General features: G+C 35.7%; 1 protein-coding gene across 8 annotated transcripts in view; it reads right to left on the bottom strand.

Moving 5' to 3' along the window:
* NEO1 (neogenin 1) overlaps positions 1 to 12486 on the bottom strand; it is a 208237-nt gene that overhangs the window by 142863 nt on the left and 52888 nt on the right. For all 8 annotated transcript variants that reach the window (XM_012748213.3, XM_012748207.3, XM_012748208.3 and 5 more), the window contains exon 2: positions 3094 to 3411. In XM_012748213.3, the coding sequence (XP_012603667.2) occupies positions 3094 to 3411 (318 nt within the window). The remainder of the gene's footprint in view (positions 1 to 3093; positions 3412 to 12486) is intronic.

Raw genomic sequence — 12486 nt, 5'->3', positions numbered from 1 at the left:
AGTAGGAGTAACACCCAGAGTTGACAAGAAGGGATTAACAATGTCTGTATTTAGACCATCCCATGCTTTCCACCTTTGGGCACAAAACACCCACATCCTGGCTACTGCCCAAGCTGTGAAGAAATGAGCCCAGAAAAAAAGACCTCTCATATTTAATTCTATAAGCTATCTAATTAGTAATCTTCCAAAATTTCCCTTTTTGTTTGGCTTGGCCAGAATCAGTTTCTATTGTTTGCAGCCAAAGAACCTTATCAAAAAAGTCCTTTAGAATGGCAGTTTGGCAAAACATTTTTTTAAAAAAGTTTTATCAAAATGTAATTCATATACCATAAAGTTCACCACTTAAAGTACAAAATTCAATGATTTTTCAGTGTATTAACAGAATTGTGCAACCATTACCTTTTCATCATTTCATCATTCCCAAAAGATACCTTGTACTCAGTAGAAGGCATTCCCCACTTCATACCTAATCCCTTCTCTGCCCCTCATTCCTCATCTTCCTTACCCTCCGTGCCTGGGTTCTTACTCCTAGAAAACCACTAATTTACCTTCTATCTGTATGGATTTGCCTATTCTGGACATTTCATATATATGAGATGATACAATATGTGGTCCTCTGTGACTGGCTTCTTAAATTTGGCTTAATATTTTTGCAGCTCATCCATGTCAGAATATAGATGCGGACTTGATCCTTTTTATTGCCAAATAATATTCCATCATATGAATATACCACATATTGGTTATTCATTCAACACCTGATGGACATTTAGGTTGTTCCCATTTTTTGGCTAATATGTATAATGCTATTAACATTCATATGCAAATTGTTGTGTGGACACATCTTTTCATTTCTCTTGGGCAGATACCTAGGAGTGGAACTGCTAAGTCATATGGCAATTTAAGAGGTAACATTTTCAAGAACTGACAAACTAGTATAATATCCTTTTAAATTACACACACACACAAGTATACTCTATGATTCAGCAATCCCAATTCTAAGAACCTATTCTACGGAAAAAAGATTTGCAAAAGATAGTTCACAAAAGTACTGCCTGTAACATCCAAAAATTTTAATCCACATATTTGTTTAACATAAAAAGGGAATCTTTAAATAAATCACAGTGTGTACACCTATACAATGGAAACTATGCAACTATTAAAAAGAACTATTTATCCCTTAGTTTAGATGCTTTTTCTTCCTGATACCCAGGCTAAGAGTGACTTAAATAACTCTCCTATAGAAACCTGTCTGCAGTATCACCTTGTATTAAAACTGCTTGCTTACTTAGATATTGGGTCAAAAAATGCTTCCTGAAGGATATGAAAGCTAAGAGGAAAGGACAAACCTAGTAGAGGGGAAGAGAGCAAAAGGTGGTAGAAAGAATTAATATGCTGTGGGGAAGTCATGAACAATTGCCAGAAAGCAAAGAATAAATGAAAGGGAACTCAAAACACTCATGCCAGTGCTTACATTGTGGTGAGGGTGATGAGGGTGGTGATGGTGGCGGTGACAGAGGCAGAGGCAGAAGCAGGGTGAAATGTTAAGAAATGACCCTGGAGAAGTCAGGGGCAACTCAGAAAAGGAAATAGGAGGCCTGTTACTAAAGAGAATAGATATTAACTTGACGATGTTACTGGAAAACCACTGAAGAGTGAGAAAGAATGCTCTAACTACAGTGCACAGACTGGATTAGAAGAATACAGTGGCAGATAAATAGTTACAAGGTTGTGGTGAGGGAAGACAAGGAGTAGCCCTGGGAAGTGGGAAGCAGAAAGTGGGATGAAGTAAAGGGAAATTAAGAAGCAGAATTCACTGGATTTGGTGATGAGATGTGCAAGAAAGCTGAGAGGAAGGAGTCACAAATAAAGCCCAAGTTAGAGATATTTAAGAACATAAATGACAAACATAAGATGACCTAAATGACATTGGTAGAGGCAGTCTTTATACTAATTAATTTATCAAATATGTTGGGGAAAACCTGGCAAGTAGTTTTTTATAAAGAAGACAGAAAAGAAAATAGAGAGAAGAAAAATTGCCAAAAGAATCAGTTATTTTCCCCTCCTTTTTCCCTCCTTTTATTTTTCCATCCTCAATCTGTGGTTATAGAATAATTATAGTGGCTTTATATCATACCCAAATTCAAATTTGAGTAATTGGCCCCAAAGAGAAAAACAGCCATCATGCTTTGAAGAAATGAGCAAATATACCCTGGAGTGAGCATGAGATATGAAACCATGCGTATATAACCCTGCACTGAGACTGAGATGGAAGGTTACTGTCTCAGTGAGATTTCATCTCACATGTTAGCATTTCACCAAAGTGAGAATAAATATAGGATTTAAAGATAACATCATTTTTGTACAATATAACCCTTCACAAAAACTATTTCATCTGGTTCTCAAGGACTGAAACACTATCTCAGGAATGCCGGTGTACTACAAAACAGGCATAACTTATTTAAGGAACCACATCTACTTTTCTAGATCCTTAATTCTTCACACACTTTACATCATTCTTAAAATAAGAATACTCTGAAATGGAGTAAATGTTCCTCTTTTTACAACTTTCTGCTTTCTATCTAACTATACACATTCTCTCTCTCTCTCTCTCTCGCTCGCTCTCTCTCTCTCTCTCTCTCTCACCCCCCCCCCTATAGATTTTTAAATAATCCAATTAAATGTTATTTTCTTGGTTAAGATACAAAGGAACCAGGATTCTGGCTTTTCCAAGTTTTATAAAACCATACTAAATGGTTATGCTGAGTCGAATAAAAATCATCAAAGTGATTCAATTTTCCTATACAACTTTCTTTGCCATTTCCAAGTTAAAAGGAAAAAAAGAACTGCTCAGTTCTTGTTAGCAATTTTAAGCCGACAGACAAGTGGAAAAACACTATAGTTTATTCCTTACAGCACTGAGCAAGCCCTCGCATAGTCCCTATACACACAGTATATGCACAATTAATATCTGTTAAGTATATCTGTTGTTACCAATTTAATGAAAACTCCAGAATAATATTGCTTTTATCAAGATTAACTCTTTATATTAATAAAAAATTTTTAAATGTAAATAAATCACTTGACAAAACTTACCTGCTACTGTGAGCTTGGCTGTTCGGCTGACAATAGTTCCAAGATTCTCAACCGTGGCCACACACTGATAATAACCTTCATCAGGTTTATTGTGTTTGGAATGCACCACATTGCTGATAAATAAAGATCCATCTGGGAGAAGCTGGCGTCGATCATCTGATACTAAGTTTAAAAAAGTTCCATCTTTTTTCCATTCAATTTTTGGAGAAGGCTCAGAATATGCTGAACAGTTTAATATAACAGAAGAGCCTCTAATTGAGAGTGTATCCACTGGCTCCACCAGAAAATAAAATGGAGTGAATGTTCGAATGCTGGCTCCTATTAAAAAAAAAAAAAAAAAGTTAAGTAAAACTTTCTTGTATTTCTGTTAGAAAATATAACATATCCAAAAATTATTCTTAAATGGTTACATTCTTTGGGTATGATACATAAATATAGTCATCTCGCTATGAATGTCTAATACATAAAATTTACTTTTTACTAGGAAACCAAAATTTGACCTCTTTTTATAAGAACATTAGGGGGAAAAAAAACCTTTCTACCTGAGATAATCAAGACTTGTGATATGATATGAATATCTAATAAAAGTTATTTCACACCCTGTAAGATTTATAAATGTTTAAAATTATTATATTCAAAGTGAAATTTTCTGTAGAACACAAAAGCAGAAAATTGCTTCTTTTTAAATAAGGTATCTTTCATGTTTATTGGCTACTTGTATTTCTTTTATAAATTTACTACACATACACTTTGTCCATTTTTCTAGTAGATTATTCACCCTACTGACTTAAAAAGCAATCTTTGGGCACAGCTATCAAGTTTCATAAATATTTTTTCCATCTGATTATTTTTATTATAAAAAAATGATAAATTTTAAACAACATAAAATTAAATTATATACTTAGGTCTTCTTTATCCCAGGATTTAAAAACATTTCAGCCTTGTTTTATTACTTCTGTGGTTTCACTTTCTACATGTAATGTTCATCTAGAATTCATTTTGATATAAAAAGCACAGGAAGAATCAGCTTAATTTCCCCAAGTCCATGGGCTAGTTCTTTAAATATGGCAAGAACGAACTTAAAGAAAATATTTGCTATAAAATTTATATTCTCAGCCAAAGAAAGGTTTCCAACTTAAAGTTTTACCTCTTTTCTTTCAGAAAACTACTGAGCAACTCTCTTATAAACTCAAGTTGCTATCAGGTTTCCTCATGTGAAAAATCAGAGAAGCCTAGTCCAACAAATGAAACTAAGACATTTTCAAATATTTACATTATAAATTTAAGCATGACACTAATTTTATATTACATAGTGAAAGACTGGTCCTAAAGACATATGAAACACACTGATAAAGGGAAGTAAATAATTTTCAATTGTTTTAAAAGTTTTGCAACACTTACATCATAAATTTCAATCAGACTAAATCACCCTTTCCAAAACACCACAAGGGAGCGTCAGAAAAGAGTTTCAGGTCTTCATCCCCATTTGATAGCACTGAAGTTCATTTTTCAAGTCTCAAAAACCTTGAAAATGAACTTAGAATTTTTTCAAAAGTAACCTGTAGTTAGTTTGTTTATTACTACTAAAATTTTTCATATTGATTTGGAACTATAGTAAAATAAATCAAAAGAGAAGTTCAAAATGATAGCTAAACTATGAGAAATTACTTTTATATCTTTCCTATATAACTATTAATCTGTATTTACCATTCAAAGTTAAACTCAGGAACTTAAAAGATATAAATAGATTGACAGTTAAAATGTACAAATCAACAATTCAAATATTTTATTTTAGATAATAATATAAATTTTACTTAAAACTTAGGATGAAATTTTTCCTATTTCACAAAATACCCCAAAAATTACAACAATTTAAATGTTTTATGTTTTTAAACCATTCTGTCTTGCTTTTATTTCATTTAAAAATTCCATACCCATATCAGCCAAATTGAACAAAAAAAGTGTATGTGAATGTGTTCAAAAAATAAGAAAGTTTACTAACGCCTTTGAAAATCAGGGCACTTCAAAATGTTACAAAAATATTCCCTCTACATTACTGAGCATAGTGTTATTTAAATATTTATGTATACCACTATGTATTTTACTCCCTCAGTAGGACCTCTCAAAAGCTTACCATTGCCTTTTGCATACAAGTCTAAATAAACTCCTTGAGTGGACTGCCAGGTCAGTCGCTATGTGCTCTAGCCGCTGCTTATTTCCAGCTAACCCCCATCCATACTCATCAGTCCCCCATGGCTTCTGCCTCTTCCCACAAGCTATTTCTACCACCACTCCTCTTCACTCAACTCCTAGTCTTCCTTCAAAGCTCAGCTTAAATATAAGTTTCCCAGAAATGCTAACTGTCCCTGGTGCCCATGCAAGGTTAGCTCTCCCAGTTATAAGCCAGCACATATGCAAGTATCTAACATAGCATATAGTCTACTTCAATATTTGTAATAACTTATTTGTTAAGGTAGAGAGGTTCCCAAACTTTCTTGACTCCTTGTGCCCTTATTTTCTCTCTAATTTTTTTCAAGAATTCCCTAGGCCAAAAGAAATACCTAACAGTTCCATTTATTTAAATAGGTAGGTTCAAACAAATGAGTAAGCATTTACGCCCCTAAAAGTTAGTATCCTTTTGAAAAATAATACATATAAACTGGAAAAATAATATTATTTCATTTTTTAAAAACCACAATTAGGTATTATGGGAATGTGTGCACCTACTGGGCACCACACAACTTTTCAAACCTAGAAGTTGTGCAACTGGATACTGCCACCCAAATTTCCTGTTCCACACTGATTTTTGCAGGGTACTTGCTTTTTAAAACAGCAACCACCCAAAACCTAACTAACTACACAAAGATAATCACAGCAACAAAATGAAGACAGCACAATTAAATGAAGGTTTGCAGTGTCCAACAGATGTCGCTGTGTTTCCCTAGAAAGTTTGAAATGCCCCTGTGTGTTTTCTCTGAGGTGTAAAGGTATCTCAGGATACAGTTTGGGAACTGCAGGCTTAAGTTCTTTCTACAGTGTTTTTATTCACAATATTCCCAGTACCCACCTAGTAGTGGATAGTATAAAACTCTAGCTTATACAACCAGGATAATGTCTAAAACTTCCTACTGGTTTAAGTATTGAGATCACAGGTTCCATTCTATTAATAATATTGACCAATTAGAATCACTCTCTTCCATGCTAAGACTTAATAACAAACAGGGTTTTTGTAAATTCTGATGATTTTTTGAAAAACTATATGGAAGAACAAAAGGCAGCCAAGAAGAGCCAAAATAATTTTGTAGAACAAAGTAAAGGGACTTCACTCATCAGTTGTCATTATTTATAAACCTAAAGTATTAAACCACTGTGACTCTGGAGCAGGGGATAAAAAGTCACCTAACAGGCTACAGAGCGGGAAAACAGACCTATACGTATTTGGAAACTTAAGATGCAACAGAGATGACATTTTAAATCAATTGGGGAAAAGGATGAACTACTCAATAAATGTTACTAGGACACCTCTTTATCTATATAGGAGAAAAATGAGACGCCCAATCCACAACATGTAATAATAAAAATTTATGTGCGTCTACGTAGTGGTCCCCAACCTTTCTGGCACCAGTGACCAGTTTCATGGAAGACAATTTTTCCACTGATGGGGGTTGGGGAGAAATGGTATCGGGATGATTCAAGCACATTACATTTATTGTGCAGTTAAACCTCTCTGCTAATGATAATCTGTATTTGCAGCTGCTCCCCAGCACTAGCATCACCGCCTCAGCTCCACCTCAGATCATCAGGCATTAGGTTCTCATAAGGAGCGAGCACAACCTAGATCCCTCGCATGTAGTTTATAGTAGGGCTGGTGCTCCTATGAGCACATTAGCATACAAACACACACACACACACACACCATTAGGCTGCCACTGATCTGACAGGAGGCAGAGCTTATACAGTGATGCAAACGATGGGGAGCAGCTGTAAATACAGATGAAGCTTCACTCGCTTACCTGCCACTCACTTCCTGCTGTGTGGCACAGTTCCTAACAGGCCACTCACTGGTACTGGTCCATGGCCCAGGGCTTGGGGACCACTGCTTCTACATACCAGACAGTGTTCTAAACATTTTCTACATATTAACCACTCATTTAAGCTTCACCACTATCTTATAAGATATGTACAAGTACCAGTTCCATTTTAGAGAGGAAAACCAAAGCACAGAAATGTTAACTTATAAAAGGTCACATAGGTAGTAAATAACAGAACCAGAGTCTATGATCTAAACCACTATATACTGCCACTCAATACCTGTATGAAAATGCATTCCAGATCTATGAAAAAAGGTAAGTAATAAAAATCTTAAGGGCTGGGTGTGGTGGCTCATGACTGTAATTCCAGCACTTTGGGAGGCCAAGGTGGAAAGATCACTTGAGGCCAGGAGTTTGAGACCAGCCTGGGTACCATAGCGAGATCCTGTCTCTACAAAAAATTTAAAAATTAGCTGGGCATGGGGCACATGCCTATAGTCCCAGCTACTCATGAGGCTAAGGTAGGAGAATCACTTGAGCCCAGGAGTTCAAGGTTATTGTGAACTATGATTGTGCTACTGCATTACAGCCTGAGTGACAGAGCAAGACCCTGCCTTTAAAACATTTTTTTAAATAAAATCTTAGAAGAGATTTTAGGGAAATACAAAGAGAGTCAGGCAACCTTTTTAATCAAAATAGGAAACCCCAAAGCTAGGAAAGAAAAGAGACACTCTTTTAAACACTCTTTAAAAGAAGAGAAATACTCTTCATTGCATTTCTTTAAAAAAAAATATGATGACAAAATACCATAACAAAGCAAAAGACAAACAACAGATTAGGGTTGGGGGAACTGTGTCACATACAACAGAGAAATAATTTAAAAGGTTAAGCCACTCAATAGAAAAATGGGTAAGGCTGTCCAATAAAGTTCTAATAAAACGTTATTTACAAAAACAGGCAGCAGGATGGAGTTGATCCATTGACTGTAGTTTGCTGATCCCTGCCTTAGATTATCCAGCAAAAAATGAATGAGCTATGTTTTAGTTGATGTAGAATGAGTTCTGTGAAAAGTGAGTAATATAAAAAAGTATAAAATATATAATTTCTTATTATATAAGAGCATTTAGAAAGGTAGGAAAAGCGCATACTAGGTTGCTACCACTGGTTACTAGGAAGGGAAGGACTGGGAAGAAACTGGACAGGGAGGGGAGATAACAATCCCCACATGTATATAAAAGAGTTTCACGATAAAAATCAGCTTGTATGTCTAATCCCTTTATAAATATTATGCATACATGTGGGTAGATGTGGATGTATGTTCACACTTGTGGTAACACCTAAAGCAGAGGTCCTCAAACTTTTTAAACAGGGGGCCAGTTCACTGTCCCTCAGACTGTTCGAGGGCCAGACTATAGTTTAAAAAAAACTATGAACAAATTCCGATGCACACTGCACATATCTTATTTTGAAGTAAAAAAACAAACGGGCAAGAACACCTGCATGTGGCCTGCAGGCCGTAGTTTGAAGACGCCTGACCTAAAGGGATATAATTTTTTAAAAAGGTCACCAACATAGGGATTATCTCAGGGATTTCAATTGATTTTTTTTTTTTTTTTTTTGAGACAGAGTCTCGCTTTGTTGCCCAGGCTAGAGTGAGTGCCATGGCGTCAGCCTAGCTCACAGCAACCTCAAACTCCTGGGCTCGAGCAATCCTCCTGCCTCAGCCTCCCTGGTAGCTGGGACTACAGGCATGTGCCACCATGCCCGGCTAATTTTATATATATATATCAGTTGGCCAATTGATTTCTTTCTATTTATAGTAGAGACGGGGTCTCGCTCTTGCTCAGGCTGGTTTCGAACTCCTGACCTTGAGCAATCCGCCCGCCTCGGCCTCCCAAGAGCTAGGATTACAGGCGTGAGCCACAGCGCCCGGCCTTCAATTGATTTTTTAATTTTTTCTTTTACCTTAGTTATTCTCTGAATATTTCACATAAAAATAGTATTATTTAAACAGAAATGTAGCTATTTTCATTAATAAATTCATACACACAAACAGGCAGCACAAGAGAGGGACATTATGAAGTCTCAGGTAACAGTATGACCCTGCTTATATTAAAACATACATACATGTACAGACATGTATGTGCCCAAATCAATTAGTTAACAGTGTTTTCTTCCGGGGAGAGTAGTGGATTGAGCTGCTGATGGCAAGCACACAGAGAGAATGCTTTTTCCTCTATGCAATTCTGTATTGCTACTTTTTTTATATGAACAATTACATATGCTCTCTTTTTGTCATCTTTTTTTTTTTTCAATAATGAAAGTCTTTCTGTTGTTGTTGATAAACAATCCTTTGCCAGGAACAAAGGATTATTTTTAAAAAGATCTATCATCATTTTCTTTAAGCACTTTTTCTTTGTCACAATAGAGGGGTTATCAGATACTCATTCCTTAGCTGACATTGTATAAAAACTATGCTGTTTCTTCTTACCTGGGTCCTGATTCCTCATCCACTTAAATTTGATTAATTTCAGTTTACTTTGGCCAGAGTCACTGGTAAATTACTATAAAATAGGCTTAATGATCCTATCTATCTGCTACATTCCCAAGTCTCTGAAAACTTCTCACTTTTTAATGGAATAACTCTCACTTCTTGATAGACTATTACTCACTTTTTGATAGAAGACTTCACACTTCTTGATGGAATTCCATCTCATGAAAGGAAAATATCCAAAGGGAACTTCTTTCAGTTGTAACCCCCTCCCCATATCAAAGCATATCATTCACTGCATACCTTAATTGTGTGGCCAATAATAAATCTAAATTTTACTGTACCCAGAGTAAAAAATTAACATGGTATTTGAATACTGGAGAAACAAAATGAAATCTACCTGTTCTATTGCCTGAAGAAGTTCAAAGTTTAATAGTAGCAGAAATGCAGGGCAGAAGAATAAGCAAACATTTTTATGCATCTACAAGTGTAAGCATTCTATATAATATTTGTAAAAAAATTATCTCTCCTGGCTGGACGTGGTCGCTCACGCCTGTAATCCTAACACTCTGGGAGGCTGAGGCAGGAGGATAGGTCAAAGTCAGGAGTTTAAAACCAACCTGAGCAAGAGCGAGACCCTGTCTCTACTAAAAATAGAAAGAAATTAATCGGCCAACTAAAAATATATAGAAAAAATTAGCCAGGCATGGTGGTGCATGCCTGTAGTCCCAGTTACTTGGGAAGCTGAGGCAGGAGGACCGCTTGAGCCTAGGACTTTGAGATTGCTGTGAGCTAGGCTGACTCCACAGCACTCTAGTCTAGACATCAGAGTGAGACTCTGTCTCAAAAAAAAAGAAAATTATCTCTCCTTTATAAGCTAAGAAACTACTGTCAAAGGACTTCCATTTCTTTTACTTCTTAATAAAGTTACTTCCAACAGTCTCATCCCATCCTGTCAGTCTCTAAATCCTACATTTTATCTGTCCTGGATCACCCTGGTGTCTGATAACACCATATAGTTTGGGCTCTCTTGCTTTAGGTTCTTAATTTATAATACAAAGTTAAAAATCAGAAAATTAAAATAAATCAATATTCAAAGAGCACAACTAAATACATTCATGTGTATTATCAATTAAGAGCAGGCAACACTTAAGATTAAATATTTTCCACACTGTTTTGCTACATAACAATTAGTGCTCCTGGTTCTAGAGTTCAGCCTCTCTCCTCTGCCCTACACTGCTAATTTCTCCAAAGACTGAATCTACCTCAGACATATCTTCTTCCCGATTTTCTGACATTTCAGAAACCCTTTCCTGTGGAAAATATGTAATTATTAATCTTATATAGATCATTTTAAATGATAAAAACACATGCTTTAAAAACTTTGTGATATACAAACAAGTATACAATAAAAACAGTCAATATCAACTTTTAATCAAAGCTGAATCTGAAATTCTTGTTCAGGATCACAATATCGTACAGGGAAATCCAATTTCTAAAGTGAAATGCAATTTAATACATTGTTCTAATGTACAGTACCTACCTTCTCAACCATTCCTCGAAATAAAAAATACCTGAATTCATTTATTCACACAACATCATTAAATATAATAAGAGTGCTTTTCTTTTCTTCAATTGTCTGCCTTTCCCCACTCCCCCAAACCCTCCCCACCAAAAGAAAAAAAAAAAAAACAGTGGACAAAACCTGGGACATTGAAGTTGAACAGACATGGTTTTGAATCCTAGCTCTGTTATTTAACTTCTCTCTGTGTTTAAAATTTCCACCCCTGTCAAATAGGAAAATATATGCCTCCTTTCATGGAAATTTCTGTGAAGATGAGAGGATTCGTATGCACCTATGTCATTGCTTGGCAGATAACAGGTCTTTAATAAATAGTAACTATTCACAGTTCAAAAACCTACAGTATCTCCCCCAAAATTGCTAATGATGTAGGACAGTATTCAACCACATTTTAGAAATTGTAATGTACAAAATAATATAGACTGTACTTTTTACTTTTAATCACATTTTGACCATTGTTATGTGTAAAATAACATTAAGTGATCTTAAAATCCAAGTTTGATCATCTTTCTTCTCTACCTAATCTTTCAATAGCTCTTCATTATAGCTAAAATAAAATCCACATTTGTTGTGATGGCCTATACCCTGCCTCTCTATAACCTAATCCCCTGTCACACTTCCTCTCACTCAATGAACTCTGGATAAGCCATATTAGTCTCTGGAACAAGCCATGTTCTTTCCCACGTTGGGGCCTTTCCATCTGCTGTCCTCTGCCTGAACACCTGCTCTGCATCCACTCTGTCAAATGGTTAGCTTCTTCTCATCCACCATGTTTTAACCCAACTGTCCTTTCTACAGAGGCAGACAACCATTTCTAAAGAGGTCCTAGGTCTCCCTATCCTTCTGCCCCATGTGTGATCTTCACAGCAGTTATTTGTTTCCTCTTTTTTCTCTTTTGTAAGGTCTATCTTCCCTGCCAGCAGGTTAGATTACCAGTAAGTGTTAAAACGACCCCAGGTTTGCTATTGCTATTCAGTTTATGTTTGGTGTTTCGTATTTATCCTTTTTCAGGATCCTACAGGTAGCAAAGGTGGCAGGGCCAAGATGGAATTAAGTATTAGTGATTCTTAGTGACTTTGCATAATATCAAAACTCCATTGTTTTTCCTAAGATCAGACTTCGTCTCCAAAATTTTATACTGATATGATTTGGAATCTGACCATTGTAAAAATGTTTTAATATCACTTTTTAAAGTGTCATAAAGTTAACATTCTATGTAACTTCTTCATGATCTGCAAGAAGACCAGATGCAATGTGATAACCTGCAAACAGTACCATCAATGTTGTGA

This window comes from Microcebus murinus, chromosome 6 (assembly GCF_040939455.1).
Source record: "Microcebus murinus isolate Inina chromosome 6, M.murinus_Inina_mat1.0, whole genome shotgun sequence".
Taxonomy (NCBI): domain Eukaryota; kingdom Metazoa; phylum Chordata; class Mammalia; order Primates; family Cheirogaleidae; genus Microcebus; species Microcebus murinus.
The sequence above is the reverse complement of the archived record's forward strand: the minus strand, read 5'-3'. Positions and strand labels throughout refer to the sequence as shown.